The sequence below is a fragment of the Pygoscelis adeliae genome, unplaced genomic scaffold (assembly GCF_000699105.1).
Source record: "Pygoscelis adeliae isolate BGI_AS28 unplaced genomic scaffold, ASM69910v1 Scaffold33, whole genome shotgun sequence".
NCBI lineage: Eukaryota > Metazoa > Chordata > Aves > Sphenisciformes > Spheniscidae > Pygoscelis > Pygoscelis adeliae.
In genome coordinates this window covers 1,634,048-1,660,487 of record NW_008824413.1, presented here as the reverse complement: position 1 = coordinate 1,660,487, position 26,440 = coordinate 1,634,048, and the positions used below count along the sequence as shown (strand labels likewise).

The window sequence follows — 26,440 nt, the reverse complement described above, 5'->3', positions numbered from 1 at the left end:
AAAGTCTGCAAATAGAAAAAAAAAGAAGTCTGGTCTCAAAAAGCACTACTTAAAATCTAAGTATAGGAAAATAAATACATAAAATAGATAAGGAATTATAAAAAGTGAAAATGTAAATTATACACATATACTTTTCCTCAGGCAGACTGTTGAATATGCATGGCTAGAATGACCCAAAGAGAGGTCTGCATAAGAGAACAGTGTTCAGAATACCAAATATGATAGTGATGGTCTCCCTAGTAATAAAGATAGGAGGGAAAGGAAACTATTTGTAAAAGGTAAACAGTATTAGCTCAATGCAGCCACTCTAGTGAATGTCTCGTAATCTATTTTTATCAAATGCAAACAAAAGGAACAAGTTGCCTCCATGTAATAAACTTAAAGCAGAGCAACAGTACTCTTCAGTCATGCAAAGTACCATTACTTCAATGCAGGGACAGTTCCACTCTTTTCCCGATTGGTGATATTTCTGTGTTCTAGGCAGATCCTAGGCTCATTCCTGTCTAGGTAGTTTCATTGCTTTGGAGTCAGTTGCTCTTCCTGGTATTTAAAAGGTCTCTATGCCTATCACAGACCAAACTGACAAGAAAAACAGCTTTAAGACAAAGGGAAAAACAACAGCCCTTTCTCTAGACTGTTTTCAAGCTACTTCTCTAGCTAGACACACTAGTTTGCTAGTTATACAGTATAAGAAATATGAGATGCGTTAAGACAGGTAAGAAACTCCATATTGAAATGGAGACAATAATGACGTAATGTTGAAATGAGATACACGATAGTAGATGAAAGTTATTCATGGACCTTCTTAGGAAGTGGTTTTAGGGCTAACCTTATTAATATTTTCATTAGTGACCTTGACAATAAGAATTAGGATTGTATAATGAAATCTATAGTTGACATAATGTTTGGAGTTGTTATTAAAACAGATGAAGATCACGGATGGAGGTGGAAGCCCTTGAGAACTGGTGTAATAGAAATGGAATTAAATATAATAGTACAAAGTACAAGATAATGCACTTAAAACTAATGACAGGAAAGTTTGTTATTAACATAGAGCTCATCAACTGGAAAAGATAGTTGCTGTGGCAGTTAATCAAAGGATAACTATGAGATGCCAGTGTGATGTGTCCATGAGAGACTAAATGTAATGCTAGGAGATGTACCAGACAGACTGTATTGCATGAAAAAGGGTAATACTCATTGTATTTCTGATCACTGATAATGTGGATTTAGTCAACCTGAATGGATTTCTCTCATCAACTTTTCCAGTCACAGCTTGAATGTACAGAAACTTCTAGGATTCCCGACACTGACTTTCGGCAAGGAGTTCTGTAAATCCACTACTTGCTGCATGAATACATAACTACTTTTGTTTGTTCCAAACTTGTCACTAGATTTTTTTGATGCCCTATACTTTTACTGAAGGAGATGGTGGACAATCTGTCCTTATTCATCCTCTCCATGAAGTCATGATTTTATAAATCTTTATTTTATTCCTCCCTAGTCATCATTTTCCCGGTTTATTCTTTTCTTGTGAAAGCCATTCCGTACCCTCAGTCCTTATCCTCCTCCTAACCTTTTCTAATTCTACCGTATCTTTTTTTGAGGTGGCAGATCAGAGTAGGCATACTATTTAAGATGTGGTTTCTAACCACAGCCTTTCAACAGGCAAGGGACAAATAAACAGATTTGTAATCAACTTTTTAAAGATTCTGTATATATAATAGAGGAATATTAGAGGAATAATAGAGGAATGGATTTGATAACCAAGATCCTTTCAGTCCTTCTAGTTTCTTTGTTTCCTAAAGAATAGGAAGAAGTTGAATTAACTCAAGCATATTTTCTAGAGAATTTGTAAAAGTGCACTAGAAAAAGGTTCATAGCAGATTTACTAACTTGAGTTGGGAAGAAGAAAGTGTTTAGTTTCAGATAAGATGCAGTTTGGGATCGTATGATGATAGTCTGCAAGAAATAATTAAGATTTTATCTCATGTAATCAAGACAACATATTCTTTATCATTGAAGTTAAAATTTAATAGAACAGTGACTCCTAATATTTTACAGAAAATAACGTTTTAAAGGACGTGTGAAGGTCCTGTGTGTGAAAAATATAGATGCTTTTCTAGTGGTCTCAAATGAGAAGTGACTCATAAACTTGCCTGAAATGCAAAAAAAATTAGAGGCAAGTGAAAGTACTTATACTAGCGGCACAGAACAAATTGTTCCTCTGCAGAATAATAACTGTAGATTTATTTACACTGGTTAGAAATGTTTTTCTTGGAGTATTACTCTCAACTACTGCAGATGTGTTTACTAAACAAAGTTACAGCTATGCATCTCAAATCTGTTTTCACTAGACATGGTCTGTCTGTAACAGCAATATGCAACAGTAGGTCCGAGTTTAGTAGTCCTAGTTTAAGTAATTCGTAGTGAAGTACAGTGTAGGCATATCACTAGTGGATCCCTCTACCTCAGTCAGTGGAAACTGATGTCAAAATACTTTGGAGGAAAAAAGTGCCAAGTCAGATTTAGATCTGTAGTTAGCATAGGTAAATTACAGAATAGTACAAATGAAGCAAAGGTTGTTACATGTTTGCATTCTGTTCACTGGAAAGCTGAATGTCTGTACTGCTAGAAACTAATGTAAGGGTCACTGAAGACATAGAGACAAATAGAACAATACAAAATACTGGGTATGATTTATGATCCTTGAAGCTCTCACCTTTTTTTCAAAATGACACTTTCTATGTTATAAAAGGTAGCAAGTCATAAAGGCATTTTTGAAAAAAGAGATACACAGAGAATTGTAGGAAGTTCTTATCCCAGATGTATGGCTATAAAAACAAAAAAAGGCGAGAGTTTCTCAGGGAAGAATCAGTTGTCAAGGACATTCGAGATTAGTTTAGCTCTCTTAGTCTCTTTTAGCATTTGAGATTAGCTTTGTTAATTAGCTTTAACAATAGATTTCTTATAAGTACTTGAAATTCTGTTATCTTAGTGCCAATTATTAGTTGCTGTTGCTACTATGTTTGACTGAGAAAAAAGTTCCAGTGTGAGCATTTTGGAATTGGACTGTCATTCAGGCTACACAATATGCTGACCAGCAATAACTCAGATAAGGAACTCAGTGGAGCTGAATCAATTTTCTCCCTCCAAGGCAACACAGGCAGAGAGGAGAGGTCTGAGAGAAGACTTTCCTTCATTTCTTCCAGTGCTTCAGCCATCAATACTGAAGGGCTGGAAGTCATATGAAAGCCAGATCCATAGCATTTGAGGAAGGGATATGGTGAAGGAGATTAGGTAATGGCCAGAGAAAGACAATGGAAAGTGAGGACAGTCATATTAGATCGAAACCAAGTCAAATGACTTCTATAAAGAAATAAATAGAAAAATATTTCTCAAGGAGAATTGCTTAATTTTCCAAGAACTTCTAGTACGTAACATGAATATGTTCTTGGTGTTTTATACTTGCTTACAAATGCTGTGGTAATGGAGATAGCTACTTCAAAATACAAACAGTTTTTATGGGACAATCTGAAAGTAGTAACAAAAAAAAGCAGTTAACAAAACCTGTAGATCATTCCCAGAGTGTACTTTCAAAGAAGTGAAGAAGAAAGCAAACTATAATTTGGGAGATCAATGTTGTTAATCTTTCTTATCTGTTTCTATTTTGAGCCATATAAATTAGGCTTTTTCTAAAAATATATTACCACTGAACTATGGTTTTTTTTGTTTTGTTTGGTTTTGTTTTTTAAAGGTAAGAGGGCCCCCACTTGCAGGAGCATTTAAAGAAAGACCAACAAAGCCCACAGCATTTCGCAAGTTTTATGAGCGAGGAGACTTCCCAATTGCCCTTGAGCATGATACTAAAGGAAACAAAATTGCCTGGAAGGTAAGTCATGGCACAGCTCTAACCACGAGCTGAGCTTATTGAAGTGACATCTCTCATTGTCAAACAAAGTTGGCTTATAAGTAAACAAACTGAAATAATTTCTTAGCAAATGGAAGATGGTGGGGAAGCCGTTAGAGAAAGGCCCCTGAATCAGCTGTCTACCTTGGCTAACAGTTAAATTATATGCTCCAAAAAGGAAGATGACAGAGTTGCTTTGCCTTAGAGAATCGTCTCCTGCCCAATTCATCTCTATTTTTATGAGGACCTGGCGATGCAGCCTGTTTCAGGCAGTCCATCAAATGATGGAAGTGGCTGGATACAGTGAGCTGCAGCCATTTATCTCCCCCAGATTTCACCTTCCTGCAGGACACTTCCAAACAGAAGCTTTAATTACCTAAATGGATAGGTCAAGATTGCCTGCTCCCTGAAAATGCAGAGCAGAATACAAACGAAGGCAGATTCTCATTCCACAGCTGTACTCTCAGTCTACAGCATATGTCAGACAGCGTAATCGCTGTCATACGTGCCCCTGTTAGAGGCTGACCTCCACTGCTGAAACCATTACAGCTCCGACATTTCTCTGACAAAAGGTTAATTGGCTTCAAAATAAATGTATTGCCTAATGACTCCATTCTAATGCGTCTGTGTTTCTCTCTAAAAGGCTTGGTGATGTTATTTGTAAAACTTGCCAATCTTCCAAGTAACTACCGCAGACGTTCAATTTAATTTGAAAAATGAATGCTGATCTTTAACCTGCTCCTACTATTTAATTATTTTGGTTATCATTAATTACTTTATTGTTTTGTGTTATTTATTGGACTAGAATAAGATTTTGCTGGAAGCAGTGATAGTTACAGAAAATGAACATGATATGCATGAGCAAAATATGTCAGATTTGCAGAATGTTTTAAATTGTTCATGTCAAGAACATACCAATTTTAAATGTATAGCTATGTTAATTCAACAGCAAAAGGAGGATTTTGCAATCTTATAGCTGATTCTACTCCCACTGAAGCCAACAGGATTAGATCTGTAGTGTGGTAAGTGGTACTATGTAATTTAGTTACTAGATTTTAAGGTAGCTTTTTTGCTTATTGAAGTATAGAAGAGAGATTTGTGCTACTATTTTGTTGCCCATAACAGTGTTGAATCAGCACAAGGAACAATGAATAGTTCTTGCAGCAAAGGGAATCTCTATCCAACAAGACTTTACCCATGATCAGAATGAGATTCCAGTGCAAGTGGTCTTTAGGCGACCCTAGAAATGCCCTTTCTGGACTAAAACTCACAGGCTTACAATGTAAGTCTGCACTGTAATCTTTCATCACCAGGTAAGACTCAAAGGCCATTTGCAAGCAAGTGCAAAAATCTGCACAATTTAGTTTTTATCTTGAGGCATTATAACTTCTAGTTTCTCAAAATTGGACTGAGAGGTACAGACAATTTACCTCATTTTAATTGCTATTTGATGCATACGCCTCCATCGTAAGGACTAGCATTCCACTAGATGATGCCAGTGACTGCTTAGTTGACTTAGGACATGAGGAGATGGAATGAAGCTGTGTCAGGGGAAGTTCAGATGGGACATTAGGAAAAGGTGCTTCACTGAGAGGGTGGTCAGTCACTGGAACAGGCTCCCCGGGGAAGTACTCACAGCACCAAGCCTGTCAGAGTTCAAGGAACATCTGGACAATGCTCTTAGTCGTATGATTTAGTTTTAGATAGTCCTGCAAGGAGCAGGGAGCTGGACTTGATGACCCTTATGGATCCCTTCCAACTTGAGATATTCTATGATTATATAACATCTTGCTAAATTGCTGTATACAAGCCTTCCAGCTACAGCTGAATGTCTAGAGTGTTTGCTCTCTGTATCTAACAGTTTGAATTGTTGAAAACATACTGCCTTAAGACAGTCACAACAGCAGAGTCTCTAGTCAAAGATCCAGCATGTATTTTTTCTTAACACAGTTTGCAATCTTAGGGACCTAATGTCTCCCTAGTGTCCACCTACCACAGTAAAACGTTGGCATGTAGCTAGTGCAATGTAGGACTGAGCTGTCACACAACAGTTGCTTTTGCTATTGCTGTTAATCCTTTCTTTTGAAACAAATTATCGCTACTTCAGCATGCATGCAGGAAGGCAGCATGGTAGTGGACTATTCCGTTCCTAACATTAGCACAGGGCAGGGTCCAACCTTATTTCCCTTATTCCCTGCCACTTGATTTAGTCACAAATCAATCCAGACTGAGTTCTGTGGCAGGCACTCAAGAAAACAATACTGAGGTAGTAGAATTACTTGAGGCTGTTGTTTAATTTGGCATGCAACATCATTGATTATTGTGCAGTTTAAGTAGATGAAGCAGGCAAATAGAAGTTTTCTAGTTCAAACTTTACATTAGATAGCTTCTAAAGTCTTAGAGGCTGCCCACCACTGCAAAAGGGTGAGAATGTTGTTCATCATTAGCTAATATTTAAAGGTGCAGATAAAGCAAGGTCTGTATTTTTCACTTGTTTTAAGGACATGCGAATAGTCAAAATATCCAACAAACATCTAATGGCTAATTTTCATCGGTTCATCATATTTATTTGTAAATCTGATTAAATAAGTATTTTTTTAGAGATAGATTTCACTCAATACTGCTTAAATTCATGAAAATGAAAAAAATATTTTAATAATGAAATGTGTCTAGGCATGAACATGTTCTATAAAATCTTGGCTGAACTATATCTATTTGCATGAATCGTGGTTCTAGTGGAAGGATATAAAGAAGAAATAAATGGTAACAGTGGTATTTTAATCCTGTTATAATTGCACGATATCAATGTTTTATTGTGAAAGGGTTTTTTTGCTCTGTTTAGATGTAATGTATACCATGGTTCATTTCACTCTTGTTAGTTTGTCTACCAAATGGTGCATGAGAGAAAATGCAGGAGGGTCTCAGAAACATGATGTGTTCTGACAAAGGAAAATACTACAGGATTTTGTTCTGTCCTGCAAAATACACAGTTGGTTTTTGTTTTTTTCTTTGTTTGTTTTTTATAATTACTGAAACAAAAAAAATAACTGTAATTGTCAGACATTAATTTTTTTTTAAAACACTTTGAAGTCTTGTTCACTATATTGTAATTCTGTGGACAGAATACAGTCATTTTCAGCTGGAACAGAAGAATCTGAAATGTTTTAATATCCACTAATTGTGTTAATATGTACCAAAAAAAATATGCACAAATGACCCTTGATTTTGTAACAGTTCTGCATATCCCTAATTTTAAGTTCATGGTTACTTTCTTGTAAGGGCTGGCTATATGTAACTATGGTTGTAGACCTAGATAAGATACAAATTTAAAGTTCAGGAACTATTCAAAACTATTTCTGAATAACTGCAAGTGTTGAATCTTTAATTATGAAATAATAGTACTTTTTTGTTGTTGTTGTTTAGCTTAATTATTTCCAAAATGCACTAAATTTAGAAAGAGGCATTCTTACTCCAAATTAATCCTAAGTATAGACAAGATTAAACTGTGCGGATAAACCATGGTGTCTACCTTGGTGCCTTTTCTTAAAAAAGGGACCAAAGCAAATTAGATCTCACTACAAGATCATTATAGCAAGATGTTTCTTCTACATGAATTCTCAGACTAAGTCTTTAAGTTTAGAAAGGCATATCTTTGAACACCCCTGTAATATTGGCATTCTGGTTCGTAAGTTTTACTATTATTGCAAGTTCAAATAAACCTGTTTCGACCTAATGGAAGAAAACAGATGAACAGATAAAATATGTTTACAACATACAAATCGTTATATACAAGAACAGGAAATTGAACCTGGTTTTAAAGAATACCATCCAGAGGAAAAAAAAAAGAATTTAAGAAGCTCTGATAATATCAAACTAAAATTATCTGGTGTTAGAGGCTGTTATTTCTAAAATTAGAAATATATGTTTTAGAAATAAAACATTTATTTCTAAAAGAAAAAGACATGACTGTCTTGGTGTTCCTAATCTTTGTTTTCAAAACTGGAGAAAAGTTGTCCTTTTGTCATTTTCAAAAGGTGAATGTAGAGAATTACTTGTTAATTATGTCTGTGAAAAGAAACCTACCATCTTTGTAACTCACTACACAAATTTCTGGTTTTGATTGCAATTAAAGTGAAAGAATCCATGCAAAATGAATTCAAGACTTTTCATCCCCATTCATGGGATCTACTAGCAGTCAGTGAATTCTTTGCTAAATGGCATACACTCAATGCAATATTTTAATATCTAATTTAATCCTTTGTTTTCATGCTCCCTCAGTGGTCATTAAATAAACCGTACAGATATTAGTGCCTTAAAATTGCTGCAAATATGTAATACTCATATTTTTTGATAAAGCAATAGCTTTTGATATCTAGAAATAAACAACTTCTTTGGTTGAATTATTCAACAAATGTTCAAGGGTCTTTCCAAATTGGAAGCATTTGGTTTTGTCCACTAACAGAGAATGAATAATAATAGTATGGTTTGAAAATGTGTTTCTCATGTGTATCAAACATAAAAGTTTGGGACATAAATCGTTGTTAATTTAGAGTTAGATAATAGTAGAAAGTGATCTTTTAAGAAAAAGAATGTGTTAAGATATATATAAGCCCTTTGACTACTTATGTGGGATCCTGCAGTTCTCTTTTAGCCTATGTATATCACAATTTTATTTCAAAATGTAGTAATATATTATTTGGCATAATCTCATACCAAGCTACAAATAATAAAAGCTCATAGTCCAGGTCTGAAAAGGACTTCCATTTTTAAATATACATTACTGAATTTAAAAAGGTCAGAATGCAATTAAACCTTTGACTAAGAAAGTTGATAAAACCGAGAAAGTATTTCTGAATTATTAAGAATGTGTTTGAAATACAGTCTCTCTGTATCATACAGAAAGTATGATACAGAATGTTTGAAAAATTGCTTTTTTAGGGAGTGGGGTTAATTATGAAAGTCATTATGCAGTGGGAAAAAAAGCTTCTATTCTTCAAAAGAATTTTAGCGATTTCAAAGAAATGAAAACCAAATTCAAAAACGCAAACTTCTCAAGCAAAATGTCAAAATGAACATGATTTCCATCTTTTGAGGCTTATGGTTTTTTCCAGAATAGCTATGTTCACTAAGGATGTGACTTCTGCCATTTTAATTTCTCTTCATCCTCTCTTTCCTACATAGCTTGTTTTTTTCAGGGGCTAGTAGCAAAATTACTTCTTGGTGATTGATAGAAACTAGATGCAGTGGTAAAAAAAAGTGTTCTGCCCTTAACATCATGAATTTGAATTGTGCTTACGCTTTTTCCTTGTGCAGATTGTTGAAGGTTGCTTTTGGTAATAGGGACTACAAATAATTTGAACATGCCACTTAACTGCGATTTTTATTAACATCTCTCATTCTTCATTTGGTTTTATCAATATGTTGTATATTAGTTTATATAAAATTCTGGGCTGCTATGATTAAGATGGTACCTATACCCAGCACCAAGACAAATCTTTTTTGTTTTTTGATTTGCTTTGGTTCTTTTGGTTTTGCTGTTGGGCTTGGTTTTGGGGTTTTCTCCATAAAATAGCTGGGTTTTAAATTCTGTTTTCTTTTCCTGGAAGTGCAACCTTTTTTGCTTGTTTGAGGGATAAGTTTTAAGCAAGAGAAAATATATTTATTCATATCAACCAATATAATTGGAAGGGAGACAAGTTTTCAGTTGCAGAGCTCTCAAGTATTATTATTGCCATCAGAAGGGGAAGGTCCAACTTTCCTTCACCTCTTCTGTTCTCTATTTCTAAGGCATACTTGGCACTGGCACTGATGCTTATCAGAGCCCTCTGTGAGTAAATTTATCTCACTAACTCGGGGAAAAAGGTGGATGTAGTTTTTCTCAATTAGCAACATGTTTACAGACCTGTGAACTTTGATTACAAAAGGGTCGATGAGTGCTAAAGCTGTGTGTTGGTGAAGGAGAGAAACAGTAGTGAAGTACAGTGAAGAGTGGAAGAGAGTTGAAGGATCTCAAAACTTTTTTTCTTTCGACAGCAATGAACTGCTGACTTAGTTTAGCTGCTCATGGAATTGCAGCCTTAGATATCTGAAAGCAAAGAGAACAAACTGCCAATGGAAAAATACTTTTCTTTTGGATTTATTTTCATATATGGAGATGTTTTTTTCTGCTTCCATTCTTTGTTAAACTGTTTAATATCTTCTTAATAAAAGATGTTGAGAGGACACTGTCATCTTAAAGAAAACTTGTAAATCCCCCACAAGTGTTGTCATGCAGAATGGAAGCTTTTTGCAAGATTGTATACAAAGAGGAGCGGCCATGTGTCATGCTTGGGCACAGTGGGTACAGCGCAGAGTGGTGTTAGTTTCTATTTTATTTAATGTCTTCATTAATGTTTTAAGAAATAGTTCAGAGTTTTCTTCTGCAATAGACTTCTGTTTATCTTCCCCAGAGGGCTCCTTTTTTTAATCATCATTTCAGTGATCCTTTTTAAGCCTGTGTCCAATACAATTGTGTAGGTATAACAGAAAATTTCAGTGTCCAATACAATTGTGTAGGTATAACAGAAAATTTCAGTGTGGATTCAAGAGAAGGCAACTGAAAGCAAGAATTTCTTAAGCTAGAAAAAATACATAATAATTTAGAGAGACTAGAAATATGAGTTGAGGTAAAAAAATGAAGTCTTGGAGAAACAAGTTTTAAATGCTGCCTCTGGGCAAAAAAACCCAACCAATTATATTAACAGATTTAATGTAAAGGAATAGTTTGGAAAATAAAAATTTTATTTTTTAAAGGACAGTAAAAACCTCAGTTTTCTGTGGAGACAGTAATATATACATGCTGTAAAAAATATAGCAAATTTGAGATGTGACATGGTAGCAAGAAAGAATTGTTCAGTTTTAAACTAAAAATGCAGCAATAGCTCTGTTGCATCATCTTAAATCAGAAATTATTAGTAATCTGTATACTATGGCTTACTGAAGCAAAGCACAAGCAAATATTGTTTATAAACAGTCGTGTATAAACAAATACCATTCATTATTCTTTGTGACTGTGATACTAGTGCCCAACTAATGACTATCATCAGAAGTGCTGTCTTCACTGATGTGTATGTGACTTTTTCTTAGAGATTGTTAAAAATTGCAATCGTAAGTCTGTTCTAGTTTCCTTTTTTAAATGTGTAATACTAAAAAATAGCCACATCTTAACGACTGTGACCTGATTTTCATTTAAATGAAAACTCCTTTAAATCTCTAAGCAATATCGTGTATGTACTACACTTATACCTACTCTATGACCTGAAATCATACAAAAGAGCTACAGAATAAATACAATATCTTTTCTAGCAAATAAAACAGCAAAATTCGTATTGACTGCATTAGAATGGGGTCCTTATTGCTGTAGATAAATATTATCCATTATCTTGTCCCTTTTCTCCCTGTGATATTATAAATTTTCCTACTGATCTATTAGGTTTTTAGTCCTTGATAATGCTCACAGGAATCCATTTCTGATCAGCTATAAATTATAATGTCCTGAGTTATCTAACTTATAGAAGTTATGATCATCCTTTTGATAACAGCAGACTTAAATCTCTCTTTTACATGTAAGAAGTGTTAGTTTGTATCTAATTACATTTATATTTAATAATGTGTTAATTTTAATTTTAATTAATTTTCTATTATATTTATATATATATGTTTATATTTATATTCAGTAGGTATGTAGTTGTTTTTGTCTTCAAAAGTCACTATTTATATTGATTCTAGCATTTTATGTGGGTTAGCTAAGATTAACCATCTTTCGTTTACAGACTAAAATAGGGTACCAAACTGATGTCCTTCAATTAAGGCAACATTTTTAAAGTTGAGTAAATCTGGGTGCTTCCAGTTTCCATTCCATGATACATATAGTCACAGAAAATGTTGGAACGATAGGTTTCTCAAGTTTGAAATTTCTACATTAATTTGATCCCACCATTAATTAACATTAATTCCAAGTAAATTTTGTCTGTTCAAATCTTGCTTTTCAAAAGCAGTATACTAGAATTAGTTTTCAATTGAAAAACACTTCTTCATAATAGTGCATCAATTAACTGCATGCTTAAATCAGTCATTAAAAATTTAGATAGATAGCCAATGGCTTTGTAATATGCATTTTTCTGTTGGCTCACTACTTCTTAATACTAATCTACAAATCATTCATGACTTTACTCTTTTCTGTTAAGTTCTTTTTCACGTCTGAAAAGGAGATGTCTTTGCAGGTCTTAGAAGAAATTTGTGATGATTAAAAAAGAATCTTATCAAAATGCTATTTCAAAACACTGTAGCAAAACACTGTGTTTTTATGAAATCCCATAAAATTTAAAGTAATTGTTTCAATACTTATCAACACTCTCATCGGTTGTTTTTAGTTTGTACATTTAAACTAATATTTCTGGTGAAACACTGAATTATGTCATATTAAGTATTAGAGGTTACTCAACGCAATCTCTTCTTTCTTACCACTTGTGGCTCACAAAAATGTAAATCTTTCTAGAGTTAGGTTTTTTACAGTCCTCTGGTCTTTTCCATTACTTTCATGTTTATAATTTAAGAATCTAATGAAATGTCTCTTTTCTCAGATAAAATACCATATTTATTAAAAATATGACATGTACATTTGCTTAACAGCTGAATAATATGTTTCCCTTAAAAAGTAAAGAATGTTTTCCTGGAAATGACTGAGATCTCCTTTCTTTTAACAACATCAGTGCTGAATCTGGGGACTACTGTTCAGCTGGAGTCTAAAACAGGCCTTGCAAAGAGTAGTGACAGTTTACCTGATTCCTGTAGTACAGAGCTGCCAAATTTCAATTATTAATTCCTCTGTGGCTAATTAATAGTCGCAACTTATCCCAGGATTCTAGAAAACAGTAATATTGTGGCAGTTAATTTACTGTTCCTTTTCCCCTGCATACACAACTAAAGCCATTCCTTTATTTGATGTAAATTGCCATCTCTTGAAAGCGTATGGAATGAAAACCCAGCCATGTATCAGAAATAACTTTAATTTAAATTTGCTAAATGACCTCTGAAAGCTAGATGAAAGATTTTCTGCTGAATGGGCTGGTGCTCCCGGCCTGTATAATTTATGTGAGAAATTAGTGCAAATGGTTCACTTTTATGGAGCAGTGCTGCTTGTAGCAAGCCTGCAGAAACAATTTTCCCCCAAGCCTCCATCTGTTCTTCAAACCAGGGCATATGCCATCTCATCGAGCTTGAAAGTCAACTGATTTATAACTCCTGAAAAGTGCATAGATTGAAAAGAAAGGTCGACTGCTGCTATGTGACAATGATTTGCTAGGCACTTGGATAAAGACAATTCACGTTACTATGGACCCTAGAGGACACGAGTGATGTTGTAAGCTTCAGAAATTGGTAGATTGACATATAGGACAAAAACAAATTGCTCCTCCTCCTCCAGTTAAACAGGTACCTCTCTTCTTAAAGATGGAAACTTTTTAGAAGGTAAGTAGGTAATATAGCCAAGACATCTTGTTATACTGTGTTTCAGGCAGAATAAGCTTTTCCTAGCTACAAAGGTTGCCATCTAGAAGTGCCAGGACTTGTTCCACTTTAATCCTTTAGCTGCAAGCAGAAACATCTGTCTTTAAGAGTGCTTCGCTTCTTTTTGTTTGTCAGAAAGTCTTGTTCAGTGTCACAAACACAGTGTTGATGAATTTTCTGTATCTACTCTGACAGTGATTTCTGAGCCCCGTCCCAATTAATGGATGGCTTGTTCTCTGTCCATTAGTTGTCAGCCTTCCTCCTTTTACCCAAATATTGCAGAGTTCTCTGGCAAGTGACAAAACAAATGGAATTGACAACATAAAAATCAATGTGTGTTTCATGTTTTCATTTCTGGTAGTCAGATACTGTGACCGTTCTACTTTGAGGCTCAGAGACTGAATAATTTCTTCAACTACTTTGTCTTATCAAGTCTGAATTATTTTTCATAATTTCAGGGAAAAAATGGCATATAGTTAAGTGCATTTTTAATTTAAGAAAGGTAATGTAGAAATGATGCAAATAGAGTCGTATAATGTGAAAAATCAGGGGCAGATTTTGCCTTGAAAAACACAGAGGTGTAGTATAAAAAGTACATGTGAATAGCAGGAAGAATCATCCTCTCCAAGTATGAGCTTATTGCTTGTTGAGGTATCTGTAGCATCTGTAAGAAAAAAATGGCTCTGTAGCTTTCCACAATCATCTGATGTTATGTAGCCATGGATATCCTGACCTAAGTCACATAGACAAGTGTACTTTCTGAACATCATATAACTCAATAAAGCAAAGCAGAGCAGTGCAGATTAACTAGATCACTATTATGAATTATTTCTGTTGTATAAATGGAATCTCAAACACCTAAGTCAGTACCCAGCATATGTACTGGGTATTAGTATATTGTATATGCTATTGACTGACTAAAGATGATGAAAATGTAGAGCTAATAAACTGTGACAATTAAATACAAATTGTAAACATCTTATTTCGCTGTGTTGAAGAGATGTGTTAAACAGTTATAATATGGCTTCATAAAATTGTAAATTGTGTAAAGAATGTGAGATGTGTAAGAAAACTTCACACTGTATGTCTTTAATAAAAATTAATAGAGAAAAGTTCACTATCACTGAAAAAATATATTCTAAAAACATACTCACGAATGTCTCTATTTTAGAAATGTATTATAGTTGATGTCTGTTCTCATCAGGTTTGTGATAAACACTGTATGTTTTGTTACCCTTTCATTGTTTCATTTTTGTTGTCCACTATATGTTAGGCATGTGCACGGGGCAAATTTATCTCCCTTAGTTCCATTTAATTTCCTATACTGTCTCCAAAGCATAAATTAGTTCCTCGTCATTTCAGTGTCATTTTCTCATCACTAGCCTCCATGAACCTTTCACATCAAATTCATGTTCACATCTACTATGCTACAGAGTTCTGATCTGGGCTCAGCACTGCTTTCATTCCTCACATTGTTATTCTGCTAATTAATAGTATCTGTTTGCTTAATACCTAGTTTTATTGTCCTTTTACTTTCTTCCCTGTTGGTTCTTTCATCTGTATCTCCTCTTGCTTATTTGTGAAGAGTTTGTCTTCATATGAAGTTATTTATTCATGAGGACAGCTCAGCAGCAACTGGTTTAAGCTTTATACTCAAACTAGGAATGCTTTTTAAATGTTTTATTATGGTGTAAATGTGTCCTTGAATAGAAATCATTCAGATTAAGATTCATGAAAACTTCCTAAAACAGCAAGACCTAAATTTTAACCTTTTTTTTTTTTTCAAATTCCCTCTTCCTTTGAAACTTGTTGACAGCTCAGTTTCATAAAATAGCTATCAATGTGGCATGAAAGAGCTCTGTTCCTGCAGAGATTTAAGCACGCACTTAATGCCTTGTGATCAAATCCACTGAAGCGATACTTCTGCTTATACTATGTAGCAGTGGTGTTAGTGAGATGATGTACCTACCTCTAAAAGGAGAAAAAGATATTTATATTTGTTTTCAATCACACTCATGTAACTTTCTTAATAAGTACTAGTTTCAAATTAATGTTATTGCATCTTTAAGACATTAATGACCAAGACCTTTAAAAATTCAACTCATTTAAATGTGTCTGATAAAACTCTATTGAGGTGGTTGAATTGTGCTTTTTCATAAAAAATTTGAAGATTGAGGCTATATTTACATTTCAAATAGCAGTGTGGATATTTGGCAGTAGTAGTAGCATGTGATAAGTTATCAGGGCTAAAATAAATTACCTTAAATATTTAAATGAGATAGTTCCCCTTGGCTTTCAGCTTTTGCACATTAATGCTCAGGAAACAGGCAATTGTAGGGAATTATAAATTCTGCAGGTTCTGTACTAAGTGACAGAATCTGTGGGTTGCTAGTTTTCTCTCCTGTGACTTCCTTCAATATCACGCCAAAAATGTATCTTACTTTGGTTTTAAAGGAACACCACCTAAATAGTCTCCATGTAATGAAACAATCCAAGTGCTGTAGCACCTAGTGGAAGTCTATATGTATAATATCAGAGTGAAAACCCAAAAATACCTAACTGGCACATTTTACTTAAAAAGAATTAATTTAAATCTTATGCATTGGAACTGATTTTCTGTGTTTTAAAATTAATATTACGTTCATATGTACAGGTAAATCCATGCCTTATTTAAAGAATTATTACAAAAAGGTAGACAAATAATAGCTCAGAAGATCACAAATAATGATTTTTAAAGAGGTATGAATATTCAGATGAAAATTTCCTCAGGCTAGAACGAAGCTAAAAAGGGGTGTTGCTTCCAGTGTAATCTAAACTTCAGTCTAAATACATATTTCTTTAGGAACGTGAGTTGTATTGTAGTGTAGTGAATCTCATCGTATAATGAAGACGAAGTGCATTGAAGTACAGTTCTGCTCTGAAAGAGTAACACAATTAATGTTGGTGTGTTCTGTTCATATCCAAAGAAATTCTACTAGGGTCAGAAGCCAGTGATCATACACTTAAGAAATCATAAATACCTATATAAGCCTGTACAGTAAGTGATGTTCCCACTCTGTGCTTCTTATCTTGTCCTTTCAGACTTTTAAAAAGGCCAGTTCAGATGGGAGATGCTTGCTTTGCCTTGCCATTTAATAACAGCACTGGAACCTTGCTGCTCTTATTATTCCTAGGTTGGTAGACTGGGGGCCCTGGATAAAGCCCATGTCTGAGGCAGAAACATTCCTTTTAACAAAGCCCAAGCTGGAGTGTCAATTTCACCCTTGAACTCAGGTGAATTTCAGTTTCCTTTGCGTTGTCGCTTAACTTGTGCTTCCACAACGTGAAAGACAATATGCATTATTAGCTGATCTTAATATGAATTTTTTGCTTAATATATTCACCAATCAGTTCATAGGCTTGCTGAAAAAAAACCCCACCTGTTTAACCAGGTGAAAACAGTGAAAACTGCAGTCCTTTTTATGTCTGTGCCAAAGTCTAACCTTCTGTTCTTGTGCAGCAGTTTGGGTGGAAACATGAGCAGCTGTAAGTTGATACAAAATGACATGGTATACATAAGTTTCAGAATTTGGGTGTCACAGATATTAAGACTACTTTACTCCTTTCAGAGTTAAAGTAAACTTGCCTGTTTAAAATTCTCGCCGTCATACAGTTCTCAGGGATTGATTCAATCTGAGCTCAAATATAGTTGGCAATTTTGTGATTTAGCTGGAAATTTCTAGTTTAAGCTAAAGATAGGGAAAGCTACATTTAATTTTTTTCTTGTAGAATTAAACCTGTATTTTGTTTCTTGTCTCTACTGTACTATTTTTCATTCTTCTTATGTTTTGATGCTTTTCTGAAGAGGTAGGAAAAAGAGCTGTCTAAAACTCTTTAGTAACATTATGAATTTGCCCTATTCTTCCTTGACAAACTATAAGCAGTATATAGCCACAGTCATGATACTACAAATCCTTCCCAAAATGAGAAAAGAATATTTTTTTTAAAGATAAAGATTATCTGATAAGGAAAAACCTTGATCTTTATTGAATTTATGCATGTATTTTTATTCATTTTTAAACTTGAACTTATTCAAATATTTCATTCACAAATTAAATCAGAAATGCATAGTAAAATATTGCAATATGTTTATCATCAGCTGTGATAAATTTGATATATTATTTCTGTGAGTTAATAAAAGAAGGCCATAAAATTCAGTCCAGCTACACTAGAAGTCTTTATGCTATGTACAAGTATGAAAAGATGAAGTGAATACAACTTCCTGTTCACATAGCTCTTGCCATCAGTCTGTCAGAGATCTCTTGTCTCCAGACATTTCTGATTACAGACAACAAGATAATATTTATTGTGTACAGAGTTGTAGATAATTAGGACAATAAATCTGTTTGCTCTGAAGGGTGTGGAAAGACAAACTTTTATGGGTTTACCACCTCAGAAGGTGATTTAAACTATATCTGACTGACTTTGCATGAAGTTGATTTGGAACGCTCACATGATAGCATAGCATAGCATAGCATAGCATAGCATAGTTTAGTTGGAAGGGACCTACACTGATCTAGGTCCTTAGATCTAGCCCAACTGCTTGACCACTTCCTGATGCATTAGTTAGACACAGCTAGTAACCATCAGTACTAACAATCACAGAGAGCAGGAACTTCAGCCCCATGCCTTTTCCCCAGGTAATTGTTTATTTATGCATTTAGGATCCTAGATCATTAATTTAGTTTTTTGAAACTTCATAACCTAATGTGGTGATATCACCTAATATGGTGACTAACAGGTTAGCACAATCCTCCAAAAAGTGGCTTAAATTTTAGATATGCACCAGTTGTCGTCCAGAATTCCAGTTACTGGTTAGCATTGGGTTATCTGATGAAAATTTAAAGGTAGTAAATACATGTTGGGAGTGCTAGAATTGTGCTGTTCCTTTTAAACTTTTATTTTATCAAAGAAGTTTGCTAATAAACCTTAAAATGTAAAAGTGGGTTCTCTCTAAGAGTGAAGTATGTTTTCTCTGCTTTAATAATTAATTCTGTACCCATGTATATTTCATAATAAAGTGGCAGCCTTTTACACCGCTGTTACTTCTGTAAGGAAGTCAAAACTACTCCCCTGTCCTTATGCAGGGTAGGGGATAATGTGCACAAGCACATTAGAATGGCTTTTCTAAGTTTTTATTTTTAAAACATTAATATTTTCATATCAACTAAGAAATCTCTTCACTTATATGCACATTCTCACCTGCAGATAATGAAAATGGTGGCATAACAGGATACGCCTCTAAAATATTATCTAGGTAAAACCTACTGCCTTTTATTTCCAGAGGGAATTTTAAAAGTAGTTATGTCTGATCCGATATGACCTTATATGAAAGAGATTTGATTCAGATCTTCCATGTCCTACCATACATATCAAATTTCACTAAACCAGCAGAAGCTACCATGGCCTAGCTAGAACCTACCAAGAAATATCGTGCGTCTGTTTGGAATTCTTTACAGTCATTCAGCAAAACATGGTGCCTGGGTCCTGTTGTTTAGTCAGTATTTGTTGCAGAACACTTTGAAATACTTGGTAAAGTTGTTAAATAGCCAGATTCTTTGTTCACAAATTCCCATTTAAGTCAATCTATCTAAATCATAGATCTAGTGGGCCAAATATTTTCTACTAACTATACTGACTTTTTACTCCTATTTATTTCTAACTTTAAACCTTGGGGGGGGGGCTGTTTCTCATAGAAATATTTAACCTATTCTCCAATAAATGCTGCTTTTTTATGAAGAACCGTGACAAAGCCATTTTAATGACCTTCTAAAGAAAGACCTTCTAATTAAAGTGCAGCTTATAATATCAAATGTTTCCCAGTTGTCTACAAATTTATTGATCTTCCAAGAATTCTAAGAAGTTCAAAACATTCATTCCTCCTTAGCAAAAAGTGTATCCTGTAAAATGTTCATCTGAGTATTTATTATTATATTTTTTTTAAAGTTCCAACATTTTTACCAACTAGGGGTGTAATAACTATTGTTCTATAATTTCTGGAAGGTTATTACATTTCCTGTTGTTGCTATTAATTACAGTGTGAATGTTTTCTAGCACATTAACCACTCTGTACTCCTTTCAAACTCCCACCAGCTGGTTTAGTTTGTGAATTTATTCCAGAATCTTATCTTCTTTTTTTTTTTGCCACATCATTTACTGCTGTTGGTACTTAATTTTTATTGCTATAAAACAGAAAGTCTTTAGGTTTGTATCTTGCTTTTACATTATATTTTCAAAACTATCACAAAGATGGTATTTACTTTCTCATCAAAGTCCTTGCCTTTTTTAAATGACAATCTGAGATCCCAGATCATTTTGAGTTTCCACAAATATTTTGCCTATCGTGTTTCTCACTGTTTGTCTTTATACATTTATGTATTAGTTCTTAGTTTGTTTTTCGGGTGTTTGGGTTTTTTTTTTTACGTGTCTTACTATAGTTTATGCTTATTGACTCCAAGAGAGTTTAATTTTTGAAGTCCAAAATTTGACGGATTTCTTTTTGGTTAAATTAAATGAAATGAGATGTTGAAGAATGACTGACTGGCCAGTAGCACTTATACAGAAAAGAACCTGTGGGTCCTGGTGGACAGTAAGGTCATCATGACTCAGCTGTGCACCCTTGTAGCAACGAAGGCTAACCGCATATTAGATGACATTAGCAATATAAAGTCAGGGAGCTGAGGGAAAGGATTATTCACTTTTGCTTAGTAGTCATAAGGCTGCATCTGGAATTCTGTGTCTGGTTTTGGCCCCACAGAAATAGAAGACAGATATCAACATACTGGAGAGGGTCCGGCAGGGAGGCCACCAAGATGACCAAGGGGCTGCAGCACATGACATATGAAGAGACACTGAAGGAGCTGGGCTGGGTTAGCCTGGGCAAGAGAAGGCTAAGGGAGATCTAATTGCAGTCTTCCAATGCCTAAAGGGGTGTTATGGAGGAGACAGACACTTTTCAGTGATGCACAACAAAAGGACAAGAGGCAGCGGTCACAATTTGCAATAAGGGAAATTCCACTTGGATAGTAGAAAAATAGTTATCCATGTTTTGGGCGCGGGGTTGAGTGAGGTGATCTCCAGAGGTCTCTTCCAAAGTAAATTATTTTGTAATTCTATGAAATTAGATGGATGAGCCTATTCTTTTGTATTTCTGCATTACCTTTCTTTTGAAAATGTCAAAACATACTACTGCTTAATAAGTAAGAATTCCCAGTGTTTCTGACACATAGATGTTTTACAGGTAAAGAAACTGAGGCACAGAAATAATGGTACAACTTTAAATGCTGTTAATGGACTTAATTTGTTCCATTATATTCTTAACATTCCTTTAACTTAAAACCACATTTCTTCCATTTGCAGTATTTATACATACATATATTTTTATTCATTACATAATTGTTATCACTTTCTAGCCATCTCAGGTAAATTTACATTTGCATTCATAAGATGCCTGAGATTTATATTCATGTTCAGTTTACCATAACCAAATGCTAAATGTAAAAATACCTCCAGCTTTAGATCCTACAGTCAACACATTGTAGCAGCTCTCTAAACTTGTGTCAGTTTGATTCTTCTCAAAGACTGAAATTGATGTGGCTTACTGAGGAAAATCCCTTCTTGATGCAGGAAAGCCGGAAACGTTTAAAATTACTATGATTAGTCTATTGACATTGTACAAAGTGCTTTGGGCCTCTAGATTTTATGTGATTTAAATGAAAGTAGAAGAATTTTAACAGTACCTGTCATGTCGTATTAGATTCTAAAAATGACTCAAGCAGAGAGGCTTATCTGTTTTCTTTTTAAGTTAAAAAAAAAAGAGGAAAAAATATAAAATACCTCACAAATCTCCCACAGAGCTATTGTATACCAGAAGCTAGAGGCAATATATGAAATAATAATTCATTTATCTGGTAACCATCTTGGCAACCATCAACTGAATCATCTCTCTAATTCCTCAACATCTTTCTTAAGGTGTGGCAAGGAAACAGGACATAGTATTCTGCATATAGCCTCACCATTGCCTGTTAAAGGAGGATATTAACTTTCCTCTACCTGCTGGCCACGTTATTTTTAATGCAGCCCAGGATGTGATTTGCTTTCTTTGTGATAGGAGCGCCACTGGCTGTTGTTCAACATGGCAATCACCATAACCCTCAAGGGAGCAGGACTGCTACTCAGCCAGTCAGTTCCCAAACTGTACTGGTGTAGGGGGTTGCTCTATCCCAGCTGTGGGGCTTTGCACTTCTCCTTGTTGAGTCTCACAATGTTTCTGTTTGCTTAGTCTTCAAGTTTCTAAAGGTGCCTCTAAACTTAAGCTCTGTTATACAGTTACTCATCATTCTTAATATCAGGCTTTGACTTTAATGTTTTGGGGGAATGTAAAATGGAAATATAAAATCCACATATTATAGGAAAGTCAATAGTCACTTTAGGTGTTGCTACGAAAATATCTTCTCCAAGGTCTGTGGGTGTGGGTGTGCACACAAGTGTGTATATATATATATATGAATATATATACACATATGTACATACACAAATAAACTATGCATCCTGGAATTGCTTGCTGCTATTGCAGTAATAAGAGTTCAATACTGCAGTTTAAAAACTTTTTTGGATAATAAGCATCAGAAGGCAAAAGATGTGAAATATCCTTCTGTAGTGAAAGCTCACTCAATAAAAAATCAGGAGAAAATATTCCAAGCAAGTACATAACTATTGACATAGGGTTGAAAAATATTTCAAATAATTGAGAAGAACTTGAGGTAGACAGAAAGAAGCTACTTTTTTAATAAATGTGAATGTAGAAAACTGAAATTCTAAAATTCTAACACCAGATTTTAGCTTCCTTTCTTTTATATAAAAGCGTGGGAAATTGAAGGGTGGCTAATGGGGGATCTGCTCCAGAGAAGTCTTGCATACGTGGATAATTTTACTCATATGAAGATTCCAATAATATCAGAAAGGCAATATGGCATTTTGTAGTTAAACAAACAAAAGTATGATTCTGTGAACCTCCCATTTCTCCATTTGCTTATGTTTACTATTTTACTGTCTGCAAGTGCTTAAATATCTATATGTTCTTTCCTCCTACTAACATTTGGTTCATTTTGGTAATTTAGAATGATCAATACAAAGATGAGTTTTCAAGCATGAACTGTAGAAACTATGCAACTATAGAAACGTCTGGAAGGCCTCAGAGATGTGGTATTGGACAAGCAGGCAATATCTAACCCATGGGATCCAAAAATCCTTCCAGGCTCTTGGATCTGGCTGCACTCCTTTGGCTGCAGTTTGTTCCTTTACTAAGGCTAGACCAAAGCAAGCAATATAAATCCAACTGCCCTTTAAGAATGATACCTGGGCATAGTTATCCAGGCTGGCAACATTTTGGCCCCTTTTACTTGCTTGTAGTGTTATTTGCAAGAATAACTTGTGTTTTTAAAAACAGACTTCTTCAAATGGAGGTACCGGGCTAGAAAGACTAGGAGAAAGTTTTGGTGGTGTTCAGGATTTTTGAGTCTCTCTGTTCCGATGATACCACTGGATTTCTGGGAAAATTTCTGTGTTCAGATACTGTTCTGTTCTTCCATACCCAAGGATGATGACCAACAACATATCCTTATTAAGGTGGAAATGGTCACAGTTTTGGATTACATGTTCTGTCCCTGCTCATAAATGTTCTTGGTGTTGGTATGATGCCACAGAAATCTTCTTAAATTTTCATTTGCTTTTTTAACAAACTAGGAAACTCCATACGTCACAATCAAGAAAAACTATATTTTGATTCATTATTATGCTCTTTAACTACAGAATTATATATTTTTTCCCTTAGGGTCTCACTTCATCTAATATGCAGGTTGGATAGTTCATTTGGGATAGAGCTACATGAACAACTTGCTGTTGCATCAGAACCAGATTTAAAAGTTCCATCTGTTTGTTCATGTCTTGTGCCACAGTTCAATGCTCCCTCAGTTGCACTTAGGTTTCATTCTATTAATCAGATAGATAGATCTTAAAACCAGGAAAATATGCTTGTGGTGGTGGGGTTTTTTTGGTTTTGTTTTGGGCTTTTTTCTCTTCGTTTTTTTTTTTAATCTGGTCATTACAGTAACCTGAGTGCAGCCACACAGACATTTGCACTGGTGCAACTGAAAGGAATGTGAGCCATGGCAGTAGAGTAGGAAGAAGCAGCAGAGGGAAGGAGGGAGGGAAGACCTCTTAAATCCATTTTGCACATGGATAAAATTTTGAAATATAAAACACCAAATCAGTGGTCCCTAGGAACAGTGCATGAAGAATATGTGGTTTTATATCTTTTTAATCTGTGCTTTTTTATAGTACTCTCAGTGTAATATCAGATCGCCTTATAAATGTTCATCAGTTTATTTTACACAGTTTACGCTATTAAACCTGTCTTGCAGATAAAGAGAAAGGTCACAGAGGGAGACTTCGTATTAGATTTCTAACTCTAACCTAACCCTGATAATTATTTTAATAATTCAGTGATTAATTAGAAGCAGGTAATTTTATTCTAAGACCTGACTGTTCGGACTACTTAATTTTATTTATTTTATCTGTTCAAACTGCAGCTCCTGCTGACTTATACGGTTTTTATGAAGGCTCTAATTGAAAGACTTTAGAAACTATTCTTCAAATTTTTAAATTAAATGTTTTAAAATTGCTTAGAATCAAAGTATACTATTTCAGTAAAATGAAACAAATGTTTCCGTTAAAAACCTAGAAAATGTGCTTTCCAGCCAGACCTGAAACAATCTTTTCCTTCAAAACCAAACCAAACCCTGTTTATTTTTCTACTTGGAACTTCTGCAGATCAGATTCAGAACTCTGGAGTATGGTCCCTGGAAAACAAGGAGTGGACATTTAAGTGGACATACGAAAATTTTAAAGTAAAATACTCCATGGCCTTAGACATTAGCTTTTTTCCAGAGGCAGAAAGAGGGCATCCAGAGCCCTCCAGCACATCTTTCAATTGCAACAGTTCCTTCTTTTCCTGAAGTTCTTCTTTCTTAGTAAGAACATACCTTTCAGCTCCTTTAGCCAAGGAATCAAAGGTTTCGTAGACACCAAGCTGCTAATAAACTTACACCATGTTTCTTTTCTGAGCAGGATCCTTCTAGAGAATATGTAAATCAATCCTGTTGAGGGGAGGAAGGTTGATTCTACAGTTAAAAATTTTATGACATTATTGTAAAAAACAAAGATCACATTTCAGATTGTGCAGCAAGTGTGACAATTAATTTTACTAAGATTATAGTGCTCAACAGTGCAACTTCAGAACTGTCCTGTAATTTTTGACTATGATGTTTGTCTACCTATTCTACCTGTATTTATCCTATCTTTATCCTGAAGATAAACATAGAATATTTTTCTATCCTACACTGTGCAGCGTAGACACATACTGAAAGTATTCTAGAATGAAGGTTTAAACCAGTTTCTATTGTAATGTCATATTTTAACTATTTGTAACCTAATTCTAGCATACTGAATTTGCTAGATATATTTTGAAGAAAAAACATATTTCCGTATAGATGAATACAGGGTTATCTTATTTAAGAAAAAAATAAAACCCCCTACCTCTTACATAAGAAAAAACTCAAACCCCAAAATCGAATGTTTCCATCTCTCTATTAAAAGACTGGTTGGTATATCTTAAACTTTTCAGAGAGCTATGAAGACTTATGCATCAGTACGTATTGAAGAAAATACCTTTCAAGCAGCTATTATCCATGCCTTTTAATTGTTTGAAGCCTAATCTTACTCCCATGATATCAGTAGGAATGTTTTCCTTTTTTATTTCAATAGAATCAAGAACCAATACATTTGTTTATGACTAGTTATTCTCAATTGGATGCATTTTAGTAAGAAAAGAAAATATGTATGTGATTGCTGTGTTGAACCATGCTGGAGGTGGCCAACTTAAAACCGAGTAGTCAGCTCTAATTATACCTCTGTGTGACACCAAGCTAAGCTAAATCACTATTTCTTGTCTACACTGGGCAGTGAAGTGCATTGCCATATAGAAACCCAGTGGAAAATGAGCTACTTACAGTCTGATATTAGTGTACAACAAAAAATAAAATTGGTACAAAATCTCATTTTTTATGGAGCCCAGAGTACAAAGTAAACTGTGCAGCATTGTGTTTATGCAACCAGAGGGCTACTCAAAGGTTTAGGTCATAAATGTAATCCCATGGAATCCATGGTTTGGGAGAACAGTTTGTCTGGAATAATTGCAACTGGGAAGAGACTCAAATAATTAAACACACATGTAAATATTTATATTTATGTAAATATATATACTTATAAAAACTTGTATGTATTTTATAGCTAGCTCAGAATATCATCTCTATTCTGTTTTCCAGAGAAGGCTGCATGCTCTCAGTTGGCTGGACTTATATAACAAATATCACAGAATAATAAAGCAAAATTATCTAAATTTCATTTTAATTTAGTCTTTGCTAATAAACTTTACAGAAAAGCTTTTAATAGAAACTGAAAAATTAAATTTAATAAATTTTCAGTAGCCACACAGTGGTGGGAAAAACAGCAGTAGAGTAAAAGAAGATCTATCATACATATCATGGAAAAATATGCTGAGACTGCAGAAACCATTTCTTAACAAGCTGACATCCATTGCAGCAGAATCTCAATATTTAGGGAGAAGGTGATATGGAATATCACTCACAACGAGTATTTCATCTTTCTGAGCAAAGTTAAGCATAGGGCATAGGAAGAATCCTTTAACTTCTCCACAGAAAGAGGAATGACTTTAAGATACTCTTTTCCAAAGAGTTCACAAACATGCCAAGATTTTTCTTTTAATGGTTACTGTAATCTTATTTGAATGGAATATGCAAATCCCACCCTACACACTTTATTTAGATTGCGTGGGAGAGGTGAACTTCATTCATCGTATTTTGATGA

The 26,440-nt window shown here is 34.5% G+C and overlaps 1 protein-coding gene across 2 annotated transcripts in view; it reads left to right on the top strand.

The window, feature by feature from the left end:
* Positions 1 to 26,440, top strand: part of PACRG (PARK2 co-regulated) — a 264,280-nt gene that overhangs the window by 64,052 nt on the left and 173,788 nt on the right. Inside the window, exon 2 of one of the 2 annotated variants that reach the window (XM_009320753.1) lies at positions 3,758 to 3,892. The exons of the other annotated variant lie outside the window; for it this stretch is intronic. Coding sequence (XP_009319028.1) covers positions 3,758 to 3,892 — 135 coding nt within the window. The remainder of the gene's footprint in view (positions 1 to 3,757; positions 3,893 to 26,440) is intronic. 2 annotated transcript variants of the gene reach the window in all.